Genomic DNA, 24734 nt, shown 5'->3' with positions numbered 1-24734 from the left:
ACACACACACACACACACACACACACACAGACACACACACACACTCTCACAAACAGACACACACACACACTCGCACACACAGACAGATACACACACACACAGACACACACACACACACACCCAGACATACACACTCTCACACACAGACACAAACACACACACACACTCGCACACACAGACAGATACACACACACACAGACACACACACAGACAGACACACAGACACACACACACCATAGATACCGTCTCTAAAATAACACCCAAACATGCAATGATTGAGCGGAATTTACAATGGTGTAACTTGGTCCATAGCAGTCAACCGAGTCTCTCTCTGTAATGCGAGTGAAACATTCTGTACCCCCCCCCACCCCCACCCCCCCCCCCCCCCCAACACACAAACTGCTTCTCAACAGAGTCCGCCGTCACCGTCCACATCAGACAATCACTCGGACGACGACGACAGAGCTGTGGTCAGTGTCGAGCCCGCGCGGACCTCCCGTCCCTATCCTCAGTCCGTCTGAGCTGCGTCTCTCCCACGGGGTGGGGGTGGGGCCCTGGCGTCGGCGCCAGAGTCATGTGTCCGTGGGCACAGGTGGTGGTGGCGCCACCGACGTGGCCGCGCCGCCCAGCGTCCAGTTGGCGGGCAGGGGTGGCGGGCTCCAGTCGGGCTGGTAGAAGTGGATGTCGAACGTCCGCGCCCAGCTGGCGAAGACGCGCTTCTCCGTGATGAAGCGGTGGTGGCTGCCGCGGCGCCCGCGCTCGTGGGAGATGTACATGGCGCACTCGTCCGGCCCCCGGGGCTCGTAGTAGTGGTAGGGAACCGAGGTACGCTGAGGCTCCCTGGGAATGCAGAGGAAAGCAACACCGCTTGTTAGGACACAGTGCAATATAGAAGATATAGATTATACGCCATAGCTTTAGCCGATGACAGCACTGATGTGTCATGTCTGCTGTCCACTGGTAGCTGAGCATCACCAGGGTGGGTGTTCAATCAATCAATCAAGTTGGATTTATATAGCGCCCTTCATGATACCCAGAGCGCTTTACAGAGTCCAGTATTCATTCAGACACAGTCATACCGGTGGTGGTAAGCTACATCTGTAGCCACAGCTGCCCTGGGGTAGACTGACAGAAGCGTGGCTGCCAATCAGCGCCTACGGCCCCTCCGACCACCACCAACATTCATTCACACGTTGCATGTCTTTATGATGGTGGGAGAAGCCGGAGTAACCCACGCAGGCACGGGGAGAACATGCAAACTCCACACAGAAAGGACCTGGAACGACCGGGATTCGGACCCAGGACCTTCTTGCTGTGAGGCGACAGTGCTAACCACTGAGCCACCGTGCTGCTGTTGCTGTAAAAGTCTGTTCTGACAACGACAACGGTCGGTTTTTTTAAGGCAAAACTGTCGATACAGTGAACGTTAGCACTTGCTAACATTATCTAGCTATCTTAACTTGGCTAGTTAATCTGCAGTGTGCAAAAACACGACACTCGTTGATTACGTAGGTGTAAAACATTGGTAACCTAGCCAGCTCTAAACTCTAGCTTTGAGAACAGAAGAAATACTGCAACCTACTCACGCGCCCGCAGATTGTTCAGACACGCTGGGAAACCGGTAGGTGGGCGCGTCATCAAAGTAAACAGACCCCGACTCCCAATGATGACATGAATGGATTGTATCCATAAATGGCTATAATCTTTTTAGAGTAGACAGACAATCAAAAGGAGGTGGAGTTGTAATCTTTGTTAGAGATCATTTGGCTGCACATGTTGTTGCAATCTCCTCTGTCTTAAAATGTTTTGATGTTTAAGATCTGTCTGGTTGGCGACACTACGTGCAGTGCAGAGTAGTGCTATACAAGTGGCGTGGCGATATTCATATCATAGTTATTGGTGTTTATCGCCCACCCTTTGCACCGAATTTGACCTTAGAGGATTTCAGGAAACTGTTGTCTACATAGGCCTATGTTTAATCCGAATTGGTTGTTTTGGGTGACCTGAATTTAGACTGGCTCTCTGAGAGTTCTACTAGACTGAAGGAGCTATGTTTAGAATTAGATCTGTCTCAGCTCATTCAACATCCCACAAGACCAAATATTAAAAAAAGCCCTCTAAATCCACTTTGATTAACCTTGTGCTGACCAACAGATCATTCAAATATCCTCACAGTGGGGTCTTTGCTCCAGGCATGAGTGACCACTGCCCCACAGCCTGTGTTAGAGTGGCCAAAGTTAAAGGAGTAGTAAAGGGGAAAATCATGTTTAGCCCTGTTTTAAGGTTACTTATGTTCATATACAATGGTTCAGATCAAAACGTTGACAAAACTAGCACTTTTGAGAAAGTTGATAATTGCTCTACCACCGTTTAGGTCATACAATGGATGTGGATGGGCACCTTGAAAAATCATTCAAAAACATGTTAAACTCTCGATTTCAAAGACAAGAAGCTTTTACTACTCCTTTAATGAGTCATCAGGAAGCATCATTTTAAGGATTTCATAGAGCAGGGCTTTTTACATGATTTATGAGAGAGTCTGCTCAATCCCAGACCCTTAGCCTTTCATCACTTCTCTCATATTTTTAATTGAGAAACATGCCCCCTACAAAAACTTTAGAGTAAAAAATCGTTCTAGTCCCTGGTTGTCAGAGGAGCTTACTGAAGCCCTTTGACTCAGAGACTCAGCCTGGTCGAAGGCAGACTGGTAACAAGTCAGGAATCTGCGGAATAAATGTATTACCGCAATCAGAAAGACTAAATCTGATAATTAAACCTTATCTTCTCTTGCTAATACTCAAGGAAAATAATGCAAGTTTTTTGTGTGAAAAACTAGGCTAAAAATCATTAAAAACCAGGCCCACCTCCTCCCTCCCACCTCAGATTAGCGGCCAGAACGATCTAATCTTAGATAAATCAAAGATGTGTGATGCTTTTAACCACCACTTCATAGCATCTGGTCATTTATTTGATAGGCTTTCAGCCACACGGCCCCATCAGGTCCTGCCCATGACCCGGTAAATAAGAATTCAGTAGATCCCTCCCCTTATGTCAAGTTTTCGTTGAGACTTATAACCGACATCGAGGTCTTTAACACACTCTCAAAATTAAACACTAAGAAGTCAAAGGGTGAGGGTGACCTTGATCCGTATCTCCTGCACCTGTAGAGCATAGGGCATGTATAGCATAGGCATAGGCCTATGCATAGAGCATAGGCCTGTTGTGGTATTTCACATGCCTCTGTAATATGATCTTTAGAAACATCTTCAGACACGAAATAGCTTCCTCACTTGCTCCAGAACGCATGCGCACAGCGTGCTGGAGCAACGATTGCGCGCTGTGCGCATTAGTGCTGGAGCAAGTGAGGAAGCTATTTCGTTTCGAAAGACGTTTCTAAAGATCATGGCATGTGAAAACCACAACAGGCCTATGCTCTATGTAAGCACAACTAGCGATTCATCAAGACAGATTGATGAAAACAACCGTTTCGCGGCAGAAAATAGATTTTTAGAAACTGCATTCTAAGTGCCACCGCCATTACATGGATATACTGGCTCGCGCTGGATTTTAAATTTATTCTACATGCCTCCGAACTACACCAAAGTGATCTCGGTGAGTCAAACGTCTTATAATATGTCGTAAATAAGGTCCAGGTTGTCAATAACGAGCATTGTCCTTTAAACGGTCTTGACAATCGTTACCACTGTGCTGCTCTCTTTGTAGACCTCTCAAAAGCATTCGATACTGTGGACCATGGTGTTTTATTGAGCAAACTGTCCTCCATTGGATTAGATGATCTCTCTGTTAGCTGGTTCTCTAACTATCTGTCTGGGAGAAAGCAGGCCGTTGTGGCTGATGGTGTTAGATCCACCTCTCTTGTAATTGGTAAAGGTGTTCCGCAGGGATCCATCTTAGGTCCACTTCTATTTACTCTCTATATAAATAATATTTTACTCCCCTCTCTGCATTGTAACATCCATTGTTATACTGATAGCATTTTGTATAGTTTTGGCCCCAGTCATGCATCGGCCACTGAAAGCTTGCAGACTGCCTTTGATGCATTCCAGCAGTCTCTTTTTGATCACAAGCTTGTCCAAGACCCTGACAAGACTAAATGGATGCTGTTCTCACAGTCCCCTAGGCTCGACAATTCATACAGTATTCATACACTCCAAGGCGAGCAAACTGAATTGTTTAACTCATAAATATCTTGGCATTTGACTGGACACTAAGCTCTCTTTTCAGACCCATGTAGAACACCTTACCAAAAAGCTGAGGAGAAAAATGGGCTTCCTATACAGGAATAGGGCTTGCTTTTCATTCTACTCTAGAAAGTCCATTGTGCAATTACTGATAATGTCTGTTTTTGATTATGCTGATGTTGTGTATATGCCTGCCTCAAGACAGAGAATGTCCGCACACTGTATGTAGGTCCCACGGTGGGTTTTAACAAATAGGGCACAACGTTTTGGCCAAAATGGCTTTCTTCAGGTGCAATACTGAGCATGTGAGGGGGCAGGGTGTATATACAAGGGTAAAAGGAAGTGGGTGTGTCCATATTGGGGTCAAAGTTGAAAACCCCCCCACAAAAAGCAGGTACAACCTATACTTCTGCAGTGCAGAGTAGTGCTATACAAGTGGCGTGGCGACATTCATATCATAGTTATTGGTGTTTATCGCCCACCCTTTGCACCGAATTTGGCCTTGGAGGATTTCAGGAAACCCTCAGAGATGCTCTCTAAAAAGCTGTGTTTTCTCTCTGGTGTGTGGGACCTGATTAACTGATCTCTCAGGTTAGGTGGGCGTTTGTAGACCACCGAGGGGGGTTCCTTAAATGAATTTCTTCAATTAAATTTTGGGCGAAACGTTGTGCCCTATTTATTAAAACTCACTGTGGGAGCTACATACAGTGTGTGGACATTCTCTCTGACTTTAGTTTATTCATTTTTGTCGAGCACCTGTCGCACGTTGAGGTGCGTGCATTCCTTGTGGGGCGGCTGTAGCCTAGTTGGTAGAGCGGGTCGTTCAGTGATCGTAAGGTCAGTGGTTCGAATCCCACATGTCGAAGTGTCCTTGAGCAAGACACCTAACCCCAAATTGCTCCCAATGAGCAGGTTAGCACCTTGCATGGCAGCTACCGCCATTGGTGTGTGAATGTGTGTGTGAATGGATGAATGAGAGGCCATTGTAAAGCGCTTTGAGTACCGCTAAGGTGGAAAAGCGCTATCTAAGTGCAGTCCATTCACCATTCCTCTGCTCCTATATGCCTCACTCACCACGCTAAAGCCACTTGATGCGGTCTATCCTAGTGCTCTGCACTTTGTACTGTAACTGGTGATGGGTTTCTTACACACCGCTGTATTTTATATGAAAAGTTGGGCTGGCCCTCTCTTGCGATTCGAAGAGAGGAACACTGTTTTCTGTTTATTTATAAAGCCCTATGTGGCAAGCTCCCTATGTATCTGTCCTCCCTCCTAAGTACTAATGATTCAAATTACCAAACACGCTCGCAGTCACACATCAGACTGTTTATTCCCTGTGTGAATAGTGAATCAGGAAAGACTGTTTTCTCCTTCTACGCTCCTCATAAATGGAACAGGCTCCAGGACTCACTGAAACTGGACCGGTTGATCATAGTCATTTAGAGTTCTTCTAGATGATACGTTACATAGGGATTGCTCTTGTTTCTCTTAATGTCTTATTATATGTACCTTAATTTGGTTGTCTTACATTTTTTTTTTTTTTTTCAAAATGCATTGTAACAGGGTGTCCTTGTAAATGAAGGTCTTCCCTGTATAAATAAAGGTTAAATGAAAAACTAGGCCAGGTCCAGCCTGGCTTATGTGTGTGGCTAATCCAGCACAATAAGAGTGGGATAGCCAGTGGCTTATCTGGATATCTATTTGATTGAGCAAGTTGATTGATTTGTCCAGTCCCTAGTGTGGGCTGGGGTTAGAATATGGGTTGGGGTTGGGACAGGATCTGACCTATAAGGCAAGGGGTACAGGTTGGAGTGAAAGGATGAACATGTGGAGGTTTGGGGTATAGTCCCATAAAGTCATCCCCAACAGGTCTTGAACCTCGGTCTCCCGGGTGGGAGTCCAATGCTCTGACCACTACTTTACTTGTGTAGTGGAGATCGGCGGGTCTATTTTGGTGTCCTTCTTGACTTTGGTGTGCTGGGACTACGTCCTCTTGTGGTGCCAACAGAGAGATGCGGGCCAACATTGTCGGGAGTGAGGGAGGGAGGGAGGGAGGGAGGGGGGGAGGGAGAAAGGGAGGGAGGGAAGGAGGGAGGGAGGGAGGGAGTGATAACCCAACAAACGTTATACTAGCTGCGAGGCTGGCTTCCAGCCACGCATAATAAACAAAAAATAATAGAGTATCGAATTTTTACTACTTTTGCAATTTAAATAAACATGCTGTCACTTTCTGAAACTATTCTATAATTCTATTCTATTCTGCTATTCTAGAATAGTAGCAATAAACACTGAAATCCACTGGAGCGCAGTGATCCATGACAGGATTTCAGCACATGTCAAGTCTGTTATCCCACTCTTGTCTGCTGGGAAGAATTGTAGCCGTTAGTGTTAGCCAGCTAGCAAGCTGTAATTCAATAGATACAAGACCTTTGTTGACAGTCATGGCGGTGGGACATAGTAGTCTAGTAATAGTAGTGATGAAGATGATTTACAGCCATAAGAGCGGGATAACTGACTTGACACACGCTGACCTGCGCTGAAATCCCGTCACTCCGCTCCAGTGGACTTCAGAGTTCTGTTGAGCAGCACTTCCATAAATTACTGGACGACACAGTTTCCCTGTCTTTCTTCTGAGTGTTTATTGTTACCGTAGAATCTTTTCAGAAAGTGACAGCATGTTTATTTAAATGGCAAAAGTAGTTGAAATTCGATACTGCATTCATTTCACCATTGGGAGTGAGGAGCTGTTTACTTTGATGATGCGACCACCTACAGTTTCCCGGCATGTCTGAGCAATCTGCAGGCGCGTGAGCAGGTTACAGTATTTCTTCCATCATGTTATATAGCCTTCAGAATAATATCTATTTGTAACAAATGGCCATTGCTACCCTTTAAGCATCTGGAAAGGTGTTGTATAAATACAATGTGTTATTAATGTATCATCACTGTTGGACAAAACATCGGTACTTGTGCAGGTGCCAGCGGACTTAAAAAAAAAAAAAAAGCCTAGCAGTTGGATGTGATGAAGTGCGTTGCCGCCGGCGACGGGTCCGCGCTTCCCGCTCACCTGCAGAAGTCCGGGGCCACCATGCCGTAGACGTTGATCCGGTCACACAGCTCCAGGGCGATAGTCATGGTGAACCAGCCCGTACTCAGCCAGGAGTTTGAGATCCTCCTGGCGCCCAGACAAGGGAGAGACGAAAAGAGGAGGATGAGACAGAGAGAAGAGAGAGAGAGAGATGTGGGGGGGGGGGGGTCTGAGTGTGCAGGCATTGCAAAAGATGAGAAGAGATAGGATCTAGGCTTATCTATCTGATGTCTTGTAAGCCATCTGATTAACTGGGATAGATAATTATAAAACCCCATGTTGGCGGAATACGGGTGAAGTAAAGATTTCAAATCCAAAGACTGATTTCCCCTGAAAGACAAGTCGGGGAATTATTGACGGCTTCGTTACAGTACAAATACTTCCCACATATTGATAGGGACAAACCAGGCTTCACAGATAATCAAACTGTGTATCAGAAGGCCGACCATGCATGGAATCCCTCTGCAGGCTGGAGTTAGCCTACTTAGAAAACGACTTGTCTTCTGTGACAATGATCTATCGTTTAGTCAAACTGCCTGGTTTTGGTCTGGCCAACCTAATGACAGAGCACTGATGAAAGTCTAGTGAAATGTGTGCTAATGAAAAACTGATACAACATCACTTAGGACAAATGGTATACCCTCTCTATATACCCACAGATTCACAATGGACGTTTTCATATAATTCATGGGCTCGCTGATTGCTCGTAAAGGGACCTCATAACATTGGGTACCAGCCCATTGGTCTGTGGCCATGACTATAATCCCTGGTATATGGGATGTAATGTACTGTATGTAGAGTACACTGCATAGCTGACTCACTCAGCCACACATCTCTGGGTTGGGCTGAGGAGTTGGTCTCTCTGGAGACAATCTAGAGATATGTTGCTTCCACATGGGTTCCTGAAACTTGGGTACGGTAATACAAAAGATGCAGAATCCCTGTGTCCAGTCAACTTGTACGTAGGAACACTTTTTCTCTATCCAAAGTCTCCAAGGAAAAAAAACATGATTAAAATGCCTTGAGGAGAGCATGCAAGCAGGCTCCTTGAAGCCTGGTTCAATTCTGGCAGATGTGGATGAGAAATACAGTCAGTGGAATGCAGGGTGTACCTGATGGCCTTAAAGGCAGATTTTCCTAGTCAAAAAACTCTTTCTACCTATTCTGGCCGGCAGAGATTTCATGAATACTGAGAATTTGAATCAGGCAGCCATGGGAATAGCAGGATAGCTGAGAGGGTGATGGACAGCCAGTACCCTGGAGCCAAAACACTGCCAGTTGTTTCAGACACACACAGCCTGAGTAGACCTATAATAGCCAAACACAGATAAACAGTGATACCGCTTGCTGAGACAAGCGCAAATTATTGGAGTCTGTCAATCTAACATTAAACCCAAAGTCAGCTCAACCTGATCTTATCATGTCTCGACCAAAAAGTATTTTTTGATTCAATTAAAAGACAAGCCAGGCGCCTGAAGCGTACTTATTTGTTGTGTTTTTGCTTTTTTTGGAATAAGCAGTGGTATCACCTTCAAATCTAAAAAGTTTGTTCATTTTTCACATTCATGTCACAATCTCTCTCAGAAATGACTGCTGCTTTGTTGGGAGGCTCCACTAGTACTGCTCAATAACTGTTCCTGTGTGATCTTGTTTATTATCATGAACTGAGAAGAATAATGTGCTCTTAAATGTCAACGTCCTCAAGCTTCATTTATGACATAGTCGTAGGCGTACAGTGCTGCATGAAGACTGCATTACAGAGGGCCAGGAGGGAGGAAGTTGGTTTCCATTTCGGTGTTGCATCTGTTAGTGCTAGACAAAAACTAAAAACCTCCCAAACAGACAGTATTGTGAAACTACACTGCAAAACAATTTAACTCGACAATTCCTACAATTACAAGTGGGAATAGAGAGGGATTCATATAATTTGATTTATTAAATTGTGTTTAATCACTCAGTAAGAACGTTTTCCCTCCATAGAGAGTTAGGCTGAGAGATTCTGAAGAACACCTGCTTTTCTTAGCTTTTTCTAATTGGCTAACTCCTCTTAAGAGGAATGACACCCATTGTAATTGTCAATTAACAACCCTGCGGTTCCCTCTGCTTGTTACTGACTGATCAGCTGCTTTGCGGTCTGTGCTACAGTGACTCCCTGATGTCTGGGTTGTCTGTGCTACAGTGACTCCCTGATGTGTGGGTTGTCTGTGCTACAGTGACTCCCTGATGTCTGGCTTGTCTGCGCAACAGTAACTTCCTGCCTTTTAAGAGCTTCTATCTCTAGAGGTTGGTATAGAGGTTGTAGGCAGTGCGTAGCATACTGATGATGTTCGACAAGAGATGGAAATATATAAAGATACTGTAGTAATTATTTGTTCACAAAACCGAAACCACATTGGAAACGTGATATCTATCGAACAGATCCACCACAGTGAATGGGCAGAAGAGTGATAACATGTTCTGTTCAATTCATGAGAGCAAAGCCAGCTACACAGAATAAACAATTACTTGACTTGTAAGCTCATCTTAAAAAAGATGAATGCCAAAGTTATATTCACACGATTTCCCTTGTGACGTTTGTCTTGAGCTGCAGTCAGACATGATCTCCACAGATGTCCGTAGACATAGCCTCAGAAAAGGAGGGAGAGAGAGAAAGAGGAGTGTAGTTCTATTTTCAGTGTTCATAGGACTGAGCAGGGCAGGGATTAGAGAGAGCTTTTTCCTTTACTGAAATAAAGGTCTTAAGACGCAAATACAACCAAAATCAATTCTTCTTATCTTACCCTTCGTCCTCCAGGGATAGTAGGTCCCCGGTGATCGGCTCAAACCGAAGCAGTCCGGTCTGGCCTCCAACTCACCTGTCTTTTCCCGTCTCCCTCTTGAAGAGCTCGTCGAACTGCAGCATCTTCTGCCAGGAGATGATGTAGACCTTGAGCTTGGGCAGCACCTGGTTCATCAGCCGCAGGTTGTTGTAGACCAGGCCCTTCCCGTCGCGCCTCATGTAGTTGCTGGGCCCCCAGAAGATGAACACGGCGTCCTGGCTGGCGTTGAGCAGCTCGTGGCGACTGCGCAGCACCCTCTGCATGCTGGAGTGGGCGATGACGCGCAGGGAGGTCCGCCGGCCCACGTCCCGGCCGTAGCCCCTCGCCGTGGGGGCGTCGTTCATCCGGATGACGCACTCGGCCCGGTCGATCTCTTCGCCGCGCCCGCCGCCCAGGAGGTGACCCGAGCTGGTCACCAGGGCGCAGCTCTGGCAGTGCATCTTGAGAGGCTGGGGAGGGGGGGGGGGGGCGGTGACATATGAATGAAAGACAACAACAACAACAACAACTTGCAATGTCCAGTGATTGTACAGCTACAGTACTGTGGTACAGAATACGCTTCAACTAATGCCGTAGTCCTCCTTGGATAGTCTGGGAATAATCCAGATAGCAAAGATGAAAACTTGCTCACTTTATTATATTTTAATTTATCGTTTTAATAAATCAGCAGCAGCAACTAACAGACACGTTTCTGCGTTTCTTTGTGAACCCAGCCACCCAGCGTTTTTGTACACTGAAGACTAGAGTTCAGAGTAACGATTTCTTTTTTCATGAACATTATTGTTCTGAACTCTCCCCATTCTTGTGTAGTAGTGAAATTGCTTTTGGAAATGTACGCCCAGCACGACCTGAACACGCGGCGTTAAGCACACCAGCACAGAACTGTGCAAGTAAAGGAACTTGAAAAGCCACACCTATGATATGAGATGGAAAATGCTTTGTTGACAAATTGTGGTTGTGCTACAGGCTCAGAGGGATTGCACCACTTGTCATTGCCTTCCAACTGTCACACACCTTTGGGACTTTTCGGATTTGCCTGAAAACTCTCTCACACGTCCACACATTCACACCAGCTCTAATGGATGACATTCTTTTATGTATAGCTCCTCATGAATTATTCCCTAAACCCCACTGTCATTCACAGAGGGCTCATTTATATGTGTGTGTGTGTGTGTGTGTGTGTGTGTGTGTGTGTGTGTGTGTGTGTGTGTGTGGGTGTGGGTGTGGGTGTGGGTGTGTGTGTGGGTGCGACAGCACTCTGCACATGAATTGATGATATTCAAACCAGGACTCATAACATGCAGCAATATGATAATCAATTTGAATCTGATAACCATAATAATGAACCATAATGGTATGCTGTATGTAAAATATGTTACTGGCAGTAGCACCCACACACACACACACACACACACACACACACACACACACACACACACACACACACACACACACACCTCCCTCTAGCCTGACTTTGTGAATCTTAATCCAGGTAATCACATATCAAGTCAAAGGTAATGGAACCTGTGGGCTGCTGCGAGACGGAGAGAGTGAGAGAGGAACCCAGAGGGAGGGAGAGAGACGGGGAGAGAGAGACCAACAGAGATATATAGAGGGAGAGCAGCTCCTCTGACACGGGGTTTGATGAAGTGCTGAGCTAATGAGGTCCTAGCGGTCTGCAGCAGCAGATATTCACACCCCCCACCCCACTCACCCCCCTCCCTCCCTCCCTCCCTCCCTCCCTCCCTCCCTCCCTCTCTCTCTCCCTGGACCAGTCGAAATCCCGGGGCCTGACAGCCCGTCTTCCGCGGGACCACACGACGCTGCAGCAATCCCATCCCACCGCGGGGTTTTTAAGTGGGTCCGCGGGCTGCTGTCGGAGGATTTTAAGTGGGCCCTCTGGCCAGATCGTCCTACCAGGGCGCCTGCTTACAGGCTATTACAGGAGAAGACGGATGGACAGAGTGGACAAGGCCCGTCCACTCCAGGTGCGATTGCGTGACCACTTTACGGGTGTGCTGAGCAAGAGACCCATGATGCGCGGTGAATGCACTCCGACACACTCCGAGACGCCTGTGAGCGCTATGGCCCGGTGGCCGGAATACAGATGGCTCCGGTGGCGACCGCAGAGCGAGAGGAACACGCTTCTGTAAGCTCTGTATGGAAATCCTAGTGATCCATGTAAAGTAGACCATCTATTATTCATGAATGTGTGCATGTACCTATCAGTCTATCTACACTGTTGTTTCCCCTGACGGCACTGTTAATATCAGAACACATCTCCGTTGGTTTCATTTGAGAAGATAAGAGCAGACCACACAAAACCACGGATGTCCTTTTACACTCCGCAGCTTGTGAAAGAGAGCAGACGGTCGGACGCAACACGCAACACGTAACAGGAGCGGCGAGCCGACCGGCATAGTTCAGCCGAGAGAGACAGACGGACCCACCCGCCCCTCTGTCTGGAGCCTGGGTCGCAGGGAGGTGTGTGGGGGGGGGGGGGACCTCTTCTGCATTCAGCTGACATCCAAACCCTCTGCCACAGAGGCTGTTCCTCACATGGTGTGCCGTGCCTCCCAGCGTGACTAGATCCAGCAGACCCTCCACATCCCATCCCGCCTGACACGCCACGGGTCAGATTAACCCGCGGTTTGAGGGGGGGGGGGGGGGGGGTGACTGGATACAGAGCACCAGGGAGGGTATGCCATGATAATGGTGAGAACAATGCAAGACAATGTGAGAATACAAGGAGCGGTATGGTTTGTTGCAGGGGACATGGCTTTAGATAATAGCACTACTGGTGTTCAAGGTTAATATAATACACAAGAAAAAAAAAAACAATCTACAGTATGCGGATACAATCTATGTGGATACAATCTATGTGGATTGCTCATATTAGTTTCTAGGCCAGTCGGTAAATCGTGTCCTGTCTGATGCCTGAGAGACTCAGCAAAGAAGATTATCTACTTTGTGTGGGTCCATGTTCACAAGTCCCTGTATTTATAAACAGTGACAGAAACAAGAATAATAATTATGACCATAATAACACTATGATTTTAGCTGGGAAAAGATTATGCAGATTAGGCTGATTGTGTCAGTGGTCAGCACAGCCTCGCTACAGCACCGGACCCAAGGGTACTGGTGATAATTGGTACTAAAACATAATTCGGGTCTCCCGGCATTAAATCAGACCACTTAATTATATTCCTCCTTTCTCAAAGCTTGGCAGAGACATCCCCATGGAAACTAGAACATTTATTCCAAAGAACTGTTGTGGTTTCAGGTTAGCTGCATAAACAGCACTGGGGCAGGGTTATTGATTTTGAGAGAGCAAATCTGGTGAGAGGGGATTGAGGTGGGGTTTAGTGCCTGCTCTTCTGGACGATGACAGCCTAAGACAGAGGAGAAATGGTGAATATGACTGGTAAATACCACCGCTGAGACGCTGCAGTCATTGCCTTCAGCCGGACTCACAGTGTCCGGCTGCACAGCCCCGCGCTACAAACACAATTTCAGTTCTCGCGAACGAGGAACACGGTGGAGATGAAGAGAGAGTAAACCGGAACACCAATTAGGGTCAACAAGCACCAGAGGGGCACATGAGAAAGACGAAAGGGAAAGAAGAGACACCAATTAAGAGTCACTAGCAACAGCTAGGGGCGTATGGGGAAATAATACCCAGACATTGCTTTTAAAAGAACTCCTGAGACTAAATGTGCGTGTCCATCGCGCAGGCCAGCAGACAGGCGTGCTGGAGGACACTCGATGACAGAAGGGCGTGCCTGCATGTCTGAACGGCCATCAGAGGAGACACAGCTGGCAGCTAGTGAGGGAGGGGTGCGAAAGCGGGGGGGGGTACCGAAAAACAGGCAATTAACGAAATTCCACAAGCCTGCACCCAGGGGCCTGGATGAAGACTAATTTTCTGTGAGATCCCCTAAAAAAAGACACCTTTGATGGAGGCGATTATGTTCTCTGATCAGAATTCAGTGGCTGAGGCCAAGTGTTTTTGGACGATGCGGTACAAGGCCATAGCTGGTGTCTTGTTATGGGGTGATGGTTAAAACCAGGCCTGAATTTTGATGAAGACAGGATTCACTGCAAAGCTCTGATCTTCATAGTGAGAGCTAGAATGAAAGAGGGAACTTGACTTCAGAGTGTGTGTATTTGTGAGTAAGTGTGTGTGAGTGTGTGTGTGTCTGTCTGTATGTGTCTGTGCACGAAAGCTGAAAACCAAAACCAAATCAAACACTTCATCTCCTTCTGCAGCCCAAAGGCTAGTCTGGCACCTGCGTAGTCCTCAACACAGAGCTAGAGGGGGAGGCATTTGTTTATTCGTAGTCCCAATCGAAACTATGTCTCGTCAGATCTTGTACAGTGAGTGATCCTAGGAATACAATCGAGGTTTCTTCCTGGGGAATTACTGATCAGCATGCTTGCAAGCTGTGTGAACGTGGAGAGAACTCGCAGGTTTCCACCTCACACAGTCGCTCAACACCGTAAATCCATGTTTCACGTTGTTATTGACATACAGCTCGACACACAAGCGCGAGCGCGTGCAGGGAACGGCGTCAGCGAGAAACACACAAACACACACCACAACACACACGCGTGCAGGAGTGCTCGCCGATTCGATGTTCTCTGCAATTTATCCCATCTGTCTTTCCTCCGTGGGCAATGTGGAGCAGAGCAGTGGTGGTTTTGCGCTGCACCCTCACAGCAGGAAGGTCTTGGGTTCGATTCCCGGGTGGGCCTGGACTTGGTCCCCCGGGGCTGCTGATGATGGCTCCTGGCTGCCCTTGGAGGAAGGACAGCATAGGATGGGGACAATGTATTCATTGTGTGTGTGTGTGTGTGTGTGTGTGTGTGTGTGTGTGTGTGTGTGTGTGTGTGTGTGTGTGTGTGTCATATGCTGTAAGACGAATAAAACACATTTACCTTTACAGAGAGGAGAGAGAGATGGAGAGAGAGATAGAGAGGGAGATGGAGAGATAGAGAGACAGGGAGATAGAGAGGAAACAGAGAGAGATGGAGAGAGAAGGAAAGGGAGAGAGGGAAGGGAGAGAGATAGATAGAGAGAGAGGGAGATGAGGGAAGGGAGAGAGAGAGATGGAAGGGAGAGAGAGAGAAAGGGGGAGATGGAGAAAGAGAGAGACGGGAGAGAGAAGGGAGAGAGAGAGAAGGGAGAGAGAGAAGGGAGAGAGAGAGAAGGGAGAGAGAAGGGAGAGAGAAGAGAGAGAGAGAAGGGAGAAAGAGAGAAGGGAGAGAGAGGGAGGGAGAGAGAGAAGAGAGAGAGAGATGGAGGGAAGAGAGAGAATGGAGAGAGAGATGGAGGGAAGAGAGAGAAGGGAGAGAGAGGGAGGGAGAGAGAGAAGGGAGAGAGAGAGGGAGGGAAGAGAGAGAAGGGAGAGAGAGAGGGAGGGGAGAGAGAGAAGGGAGAGAGAGAGAGAAGGCAGAAAATGACAGTTGGGAGACTGGGAAGGTGAGAGAGAGTAGGAAATGAGACCACTGCTGAGAGGACCCTGCAGTCCCTCCCTGTCGTCATGATTGCTTTGGCACGAATACAGAACACGCTGCCGTTTACCTCCCTGGCCGAGAACTGACACTCCAGCAGGAGGTCCACAGCTGTGATGACAGAGCACAGGACGGAGAGAGAAAAAAGACAGATTAAATACACCTGTGTGTGCGTGTGTGAGGGGAGTGTGTGGTACTGTTATCTCTTGATACATGAAAAGTAAGAACAAGCGAGTGGCTGTCAGAGACACAAGTGCTTCAGAGGCGCAAGAATGTAGGACAGGCCCTTTGGAGAGAGTCGGGGAACCACTGTGGCGTTCCAGAACATTCCAGAAGGTTAGTTAGGATATCATTCTAGATCCTCTGCCATAGCTCATGACATACAGTATCTATGCTCGGGATTGTACACGCCATTTACAGAAATGACATCTGTATGCTGTTCTGGATAAAGAGACCAGGTGTTTCTCTGTGGGTGACAGTGGGAGCTGTGTTGTTTAATAGTTCTGCCGTTTTAATCCGTTTTAGGCTGTATGTTCAGTATGTTCAGCATGTCACTAGGCTCCCACAGGATGCCCCCCCCCCCCCCAACACTTCAACTACTCACTCACCTGGAACTCAGTACCTGCTACACTCAGTACTGAACTCACAGTACCTGCTACACTCAGTACTGCAGCAACTTATTTAGAATAGATCACTCGCTAGTACAGTAGATACAGTACATAGCTCCTGTACATTCTGTAAATACACATGTGAATATACACACCATATACAGTATTTTATACATACTGTAATAGACATAGGCTACCTATATCTAGTTATTTAACCCAGCTGTAAATTCATCCATGCATATCTTTCAACCCGTTCCATTATTGAAAATAGTATACAGTATATTTTGCATTTGTTTTTTTGTTGTTTTGTACTTTTTACTTATTACTGCAATAATTACTGCACGTCATACTTGTATGAATGGGGTAGGTGTGAAATAAATCTGACTTTGACTTTCCTTTTGCTGTATGACGCTTCCTGTGGTTGAAACAATGGTGCACATTAACCCCACAACCGTGCAGGTGTTCCTGGGAGACCGTGGTTTCCTCAGACCACCTCTGCGCTATTACGATTTCACAGTTGGCTTTCAGATCTTGTTCTGGGAAAAGACCCCTTCTGCACAAGATACAACGTATTGAAAATGAAGTTGCAAAGATAAAAGGTGCTGTGTAATAATCCTAGTATTGCTATTTGGAGTTGAATATATGCAAAAAGGAGATGGTGAGATGCACCTTTGAACATGGAACTCAAGCAAACCGTTACTGTAACCAGGGTTGAACAGGGTTTTAACAAACCAGTAATTTCACACCTACGAATCTTTTCTTGGAGAATGGAAAAAAAAAGGTATTAATTCACGGTGAAAGTGTGAGAATAATAAATCTTGGCGGTCTAACAACTGCAAAGGAGCAATTACTGCTCTGGCAATAGATCAAGATACCAAAAATATGGCATTCCCATAATACACACCATCTGTGTACTGTTTCCTGTTGGAATAGTTGGGATTAGATACATAGCAACTTCCAACTAGTTACTCATATAGAGACATACTGTACCTCCAGAGAAGAGAAATACTTAAATAAACAGATGAGGGATAAATAATGTCTATGTGTCCGATATGTCTCCAGATTAGTAAATAGCTACACGGTATTGTTCGCCTCCCACGCTCGCTGGGCTCTGCTCATTAGTCTAATCCTGAGTTTGTTCCTCCCTGCAGGAGTAAACTCCTCACACGCTATACCCACGCACGCCCACCATCACAGCGTACCCCTTCACCTCTTTATCCCGTAATGAGCCCGATAGGCCCTCTTCTGGGACGCCTCTCTGTGAAGGGGAGGCACGCGTGCTGCAGCGGAGCGCAGATCTCTACAGGGGTATTAGGAGGGTTACGATTGATTTCGATGCCGCTGCTGTCGGCGCCGATCTCCCCGGTTATTAGAGTCGGAGTCTGATGCCATCATCGTCAACGCCTCCCTCGCATCGCTAATGAGATGGATGGAGGGCATTCCCGGCGTACTCCGCTTACAAGCAGGGGGAATTGAGATGCAGCAGCAACAATGCTACATCGATATACTGTACCACGGGCTACTGCTTTGAGCCTCACCCTCGATTTTTTCCATACAGTATGCAGCACTAGTGGGCACCAAGTGCAGCAACTCAAACACATACTGGCTATCTCCCTCTCAGAGACCCGAGGGCCTATAGACCGAACGTCTACCCAGGACAACGATCCGTTATAGGCTACACTACAGAAGGCCACGTCCCCAATGACGATTCCCCACTGTTGATCTGTGAGATTCCGCTTAACCTGAATTGATGTCGACTCCGCAGGCGAAGTGGGACGCAACTCTGCATTTTGTTCAATAAAGTGCTTACTTCCCGCCACGGGGTGAAGGTGTAATCTCGGGGGCTCTTAAGAGGATAGTGTCAGACTGTTTTCGACGGTCTCCGCCAGGTCATTGCGTCTCCTTTTTGCCCGGGGGAGATGATAGCAGCGTCCATCAAACTCCTCACAGCACTCTGGGCAAACTGTTCCGCAGAAAGCTACTATTCCTTGAGACTGTGGGGTTTTATTGTTTGCCATGTCAGTGTTTAGTGCTGAACTGTGCTTTAGTGCTATTATTCATCTTTGACATGCTGTCCTTGGGTGTTTAGCCTTGGTGAAGTCCACTTTCATGACTCTGTGAAAGATTCTCTTTTTGGGTTTAAAAAAAAAAGGGAATTTGGAAGGTTTCCTGGCTCAATGACGAATAACCTCTCCATATAATGTGTTGCTAATCTTTGAGGCTGTTAACAGAATTTGGAGGGAGTCGTCACAGAAACACAAATGACAGTTTGATCATTCTTCACTCAGCTTGAAGGATGCTCTCATCAATCATGCCTAAAGGGCTGAGTATAGGCAGTCTCAAGAGCAGAGGGAAAGAGAGAAAGATAGAGAGGGAGAGAGAGGGAGAGAGAGAGAGACAGAGGGAGAGAAGCAAGGTTCTTTTATGTAATGTATTCAACCGTGTTTTTTTCTTTCTTCACCATCACCCATTTATCATTGTTTAACCTTTTGCTCGCTTTCCCAGGCCTCACAGGCAGCGTGGAGAGGTAAGGGCCCCTGCTGGCCATGCTTACAAATCGTTAAAGGTTAAAACATGAAAAGCATGAAATTCCCTTTTTTGTTCATGGCTCCCACCAAACAAATGTCCTGTAGCTACTTTTTGCCGAAAATGTATGAGATCACCAGTGACTCCCTAACCAGGGAACACCAGAAGGCCGAGAGCACGAGATGACTGCATCAGGGGAATGCTTATCGAGAGAAAGAGAAGAGCCTGTCCCCCCTCATTCATAATTGCTTTTCAGGCTTGCCTTGGAAAGACCCCGAAGCTCTTTTTGTTTGGCAGGAGAGAACTGCATGGTAGATACATCCAGATCCAAGGATGAGAGCTACAATAAGGCACAAATAGAATGGATGTGTTCTCTCACAATCCTGACAAAATAAAACATGAAAATGGGCAACTTGTTCAATGCTGCACAGGACTAAAATTCTACTTCTACTGTTGGTGCCCATGTGCCCAAAACGGTCCGCGGAAATTGTCAAGTTCAATCGTCCAAAATGTTGATTATTCTTGAACAAACCACATCAGACCAACATTGTGAGGTTATAATATACCAATTTAGCTTGTTAATCCTGTCTAGCATCTTTAATGTTTTCACTCAATTCAAATTCAGACATGAAAATACAGGTTTATAAAGACAAAGAACAAACACAAAATATAAACACACACTTACTCCTGGGCAAATAAAAAGAGTTTTATATGACAGGGGTGTGGCCTTGTTGGACCTAAAGGCTTAGTTGGGGAATTGTGCATTGGCCTCCAGCTGGTTGATTGCTCAGAGTGATCCTTATGAAGGGTGAAAAATGGCTTTGTCTCACAGAAAGAACGAGACAAGATGTGGCTGTCCTGGATGAGAAATGAAACATCTTGCTCCTCCAGCTGTCAGTTAGTGAAAGAGAGAGGGAGAGAGAGAGAGAGAGAGAGAGAGAGAGAGAGAGGGAAGGAGGCCTCTACAGGAGACCTCTCCTTGGCACAGATGGCTTAGTTCTCCTTGGCATATCAAAACTCGGTTGAACACTGAGCCTACAGTATTTGTATAAGTCAAGCTACTGCATGACTCATGGCTCGTAGACACACATAACAGTAAACATTGCCTAATTCATACTGTGTTATGTTAAGTGTGTCTGTGAGCCATGAGCCACAGCTTGTCTTATGCAGTATAAACTAGGCTTAACAAGAATGTTTTCTAAAACGATGTGTCATTGCATGATGCATGATTTTTACACTTCCACTTCCGGCGTTTTAACAGCTTTGTTGCTTAGTAACTTGTGGAACATGTGACTCATTGTTAGACTCCGTTAGACAACGTGATTCGTGCCTGTTGCAGCGTCCTATGGATGCTACTTGCTATTTCGATCATCCTTCGCCGTCATTCCCAGCCCCTTGGTTGCTGCCCGGCCCTGCCATGTCACTTGTGCGTCTGCGTGACTGGCGTATGCCGAAGGCAATCTGAGACGAGTCACCGTGCTCTTTTTTGTTCTCTGCAGAGAGAAGGCAGGCAGACAGGCTTCCAATCCTCCTTACGCTGAATCAGAAAAGGCCAGTGTGCGGAGGAGACGCCACACATCCCCTGGGAGTCCTTCTCTATCTCCCCATTCTGATTGGCACTCAACAGAGGGCCTGGAGATGAGCACTATAGAGGCGATATGCCAGCTGGGTAATGTTAGGTCAATAAATGTACCACAGTCCAGACTGTTCTCAGTGGATTTCCACCTTTATATTAATGGTCTGTGTGTCTGCTGTTGTGATTGGCAGGTGGGAAATGTAGTCTACTCAGTACCGTGTGCAAAGGCTGTTTGCTGGTAACAGCTGCTTCTCTCATGCGCAGTGAAGCCATGGGCCTTTAATTGATTTCTCGTCTTGGAAAATATCAATACGTTTATGGAGAAGAGAGAAAACACCAAGAAATAAATTGGCCGTTTATTTTCGAAGCTCTAGTGCTCTCCTCAGAGTGGTGTGTGTGTGTGTGTGTGTGTGTGTGTGTGTGTGGGGGGGGGGGGGGGTCAATACTCATCCATATTCCATGTCATACACAAGCATTACAGCGATCATCCTGATAAAAATCAAATGTGCTCTCAGGGAGGAAAACATTTCTGTGTGGCTTGCCAAGGGTTATGAAAAATGTCTGATGATTCATTTTAAACATTTATATCTGTACCAAATGTCTGTTGATTATAATAATTCACTTGCATTTGCCTGGGGCGGCAATCCAAACATCCAGTATGCACATCAATAGTGTCCATGATTCTGCAAAATACATGTTGACCACCAACTCAATTTCTGTTCCATTACAACATAATCCATGCATCCATCTCATCCTGCAGTACATAAAAGCATAAACGGGAGAGCCAATTATAGAGATTTTATTGAATAAGACTCAGACTGGAATGTAACGCCTGTGCAGATTCCACCACCTTATAGTGATCTGAATGAATGAATGGATGAATGGATGAATGGATGAATGAATGAATGAATGAATGAATGAATGAATGAATGAATCTTTTATTTAATATGGACTGCTTTATTTGCACTGCCCTGACTTCCTACTTGTTTTCATTGATCCTTCTCCCCTGGCTTTGTAAACAGGTGGCGGTCAGTCAATACCCCCAGGTCTCAACCAGGTTCAACTCCCCAGGCTTGATCAATTAAGTGTGCAGCCAAGGATTCCATGTGCACCGTCCAGCAGTTATTGGTAAAGACAGGTGGGTATTGAATGTGGTGCAACCCCCGAGCCAGAGACACGGGTGATAAATGGCAGTGGAGAGCCTCTCTAAAGAGCTGTACCGATGGCTGTCCTATTATTCATTAAAGTATAAAAAAGGGAGGGAGATGAGACTATGCATTTGTTTTTCTTGGAAAAAAAAGAAGGAAAAATGTCCCTCTTTCATAGTGTATAATTATCATCTCCTTTGCTAAGTATTAGTCATAGCTGGCATCAACTGCATGCCGTCAGGTCACAAGAGAATCGCAGGACCAGAGAATGTGGTCTGCCACATCTGCCTACCTTGTGGTCGATGATGCCGCTGTATCCCTGTAGGACCGGAGGGTGAGGCTTGTACATCTTGATAGGAGGTTTTGTGGACTGCTCTGGCTGTCGATTTTTCGTATCGTTCGCTTCCCTGGACGCATAGTTGAAACCGGTGTTGTAAACGAGGAATAAGCTGGCGCACAGAGTAATCACTAAGAACACGGCGACCCCATGGCGCTGGAACAAGGGAAACAGACAGATGTTGACATTAATATTATATTAAGGCATTAGCGACGCGTGTCACAAGAGAACTGTGCCGCAAACTGTCCCAGGAGAGTCGATATTTTACCTCAAAATTCTAGCCTATTGGCACATTGCTAAAATTTACTGGGCTGTGCAACCAGCAACCACTTGTATGGCACACATCGAATATGAATAGAGAGCAGAACTTCATATTGTGGATGTGACAACAAAACTTCAAGCTTTCTTATAAATTATGCCTCAGTAGTCAAGCTATGATTTTCAATAGCCGACAGGTAGATAGCAAAACACAATATAACCAGAGCCCAGTTTTATATTAAGTATGCACACACTTTAGTGACTTTAGTGGTTGGCGCTGGGCGACGTCTGTGTAGTCTATTCTACATAGCCTTCCAACATGGATTTGTTGGATTTGTAATGCATGCATAACTGACAGTAATTTCACAACATTATGTGAAAGAGAGTATGCCTATATAACCTGAAATATCTACATTTTCGCAAGAAATTCAATATTTCTTAATAAACCACAACTGGGTAGTATCTGTTGTTTAAATAATTTCCTCTTTTGATCCAACACTAACGTTACAGAATTATAGCGATGTAACGCACGTACTGTACCCTACAGAACAATAATGCATTTGCTGAAGAAAGAGTAACCTAGTAATTTTATATTACCATAGGTGTCTTCATTTTGCGGCAGGCTGTCTTATTTCCACGGGTCTGGACATGTGTGTTCACTTTTTCTCATGGTTAACATCAGTAGACTGAAACACAATATCTCCCTCGCATCCCAGCAGTCTCACGCCATCAACATTGTGCCGCGCCGCCAGATTCCTCGCACTGTCACATTCCAGCCTGGATGTGGACTGGGATCGGAGCGCAATTCACGGACGACAGATGTGCACTATCGAATTGCTGCATGGTCTTAACGCCGATCAAGTTCGAGGACTATTAGAGAGTAAATTGGCTATAGGCTGAAGTGAGCGGTAGAGACCTTAGGCGAGCCGCAGGTGAAATTGATTAGCCTAATGAGGCCGAACTAAGGCAATGCATGATTGGTTCCGACTGGATACGGTGGAAGCAACGAAGTCACAATTGTGTTCAAATGACATTTCATTATATTGTAATATTGTTAAATACCATGTTCATGAAAACATAGAATAATGACTGACAAAATAGATAGCCTAGATACATTAAGATAATTTAACATAAACCACAAACCTTTTCATACCTTTGTGAAAGTTATAGCTACTATGACTATGAGCCACTATATGTAGTAGGGGGAGAGCGGGGCGCGTCAGACCATTTTTTGCCTTAAGCTTATTTATTTAAAAATGATTTCGGTTTTATTATGAATTTTGCTATACATGTATACCTATATCTGTTGGCTACAAAAGGACATCAAAACGAGGTTTCCAGCACTTACCAGTTTCTTGCAGTTTTGCCAAAAGTGGCGGATGTGAAAACGGTCCAACGCGCCTCATGGGTGAGGCGCGTTGGACCATGTAGTGGGACGCATTGGACCAATATAATACATTGCCTTAAAAACCCATGCAAATAACATTATCTTCTGACAACTATATGTTATGTGCTACATACATGCTTTTTCACTACCTGCATGCATTATTTATACTGTTAGGTATTTATTATGTATAGGCCTAATAATGTCATGTTCTATACGATATTTGCTCCTATATTTAGTATTTTATCTTGTCTATTCAGAGTAATTCATTGGTTTCAGAATGATCTAAGTTGAACTATTATTCTCATTGGTTGGTTTAGTCATGTGCCAGGTTAAAGGTGAGACATTCTGATTGCCATATTGGTTACTCCGCACATGCAGCTCATGCTGCTACAAACACACGTGAACGCTACACACACATTGGGGACAGGATAAAAGAAGTTAAAGCATAAGTTAAATTATGAAGTTAAATCATAAAGCCCCAGACGAAGAAGAGTCTGACGCTAGCGTTTTGAAGTACACCAATTGTTTTAAATGGCCGATCACGCACCAAAAGCTTCCAGTGCGTTTGCGGCTTAACCCGTTCTAGCCATAATGAACCTATTAAAATCGTGATAAATGCACATGAATAGCCTATCTCAATTGCAAGTGAATAAAATACAGTATCCCAGTACCTAAAAAATGCAAAAATAAAACAAGTGGGGGTGTCTCACAATGTCCCTAACTTGACTAAAGTCCCACAAATGCATGATCATTGAATGTGAGGCGCGTTGGACCACAGTGGTCCAAAGCGCCCCATCTACCAGAGGCTAGCTATCTGGCTAGCTGTCACTCAGTGGTATGTAGCATGAAACACGAAAATTATTCTATCTTATAGCCACTAAAACAGTGATTAAAATGATATATGTTTGGATTCTGTGACATGTATACACAAGGTATAAATCAAAAAACACTAGCATAAAAAAAATTTACTTAGCCTACATGGGGTAAAAATAGATGATCGCCAGGAAAATGTTTAAAGATTTTCAAATACTCCCGCCGACTTCAGGATAGGTTGACGTGACGTAGAGAGGTGTGTTCACCAAAATATGTCCTTGTAGCTACAACAGATCACCTTAAAAGCCCAGTGGTCCGACGCGCCTCATGCTCCAATGCGCCCCGCTCTCCCCTACCAATCAGATAAATTGACATTTTTAAAATCTAGAATTGAACATTTCAAATAAACTGGCCTTATCGATATAGAGCATATGACTGAGCTCAGACAGCAAAGAGCA

General features: G+C 45.7%; 1 protein-coding gene across 1 annotated transcript; it reads right to left on the bottom strand.

Annotated features, from left to right (window-relative positions):
• Positions 1-572: 572 nt before the first annotated feature.
• On the bottom strand, positions 573-22688 carry st6galnac5a (ST6 (alpha-N-acetyl-neuraminyl-2,3-beta-galactosyl-1,3)-N-acetylgalactosaminide alpha-2,6-sialyltransferase 5a; the record flags this gene model as incomplete). The annotated part of the gene is made up of 5 exons (XM_084458209.1): positions 573-840; positions 7270-7377; positions 10146-10558; positions 21774-21974; positions 22674-22688. The coding sequence occupies 5 exons, from the start codon at positions 22686-22688 to the stop codon at positions 573-575; spliced, it is 1005 nt and encodes a 334-aa protein (XP_084314335.1).
• Positions 22689-24734: the final 2046 nt, after the last annotated feature.

The sequence above is a fragment of the Borostomias antarcticus genome (genome assembly GCF_949987555.1).
Source record: "Borostomias antarcticus genome assembly, chromosome: 24".
Taxonomy (NCBI): domain Eukaryota; kingdom Metazoa; phylum Chordata; class Actinopteri; order Stomiiformes; family Stomiidae; genus Borostomias; species Borostomias antarcticus.
This window is presented reverse-complemented; position numbering and strand designations above follow the sequence as displayed.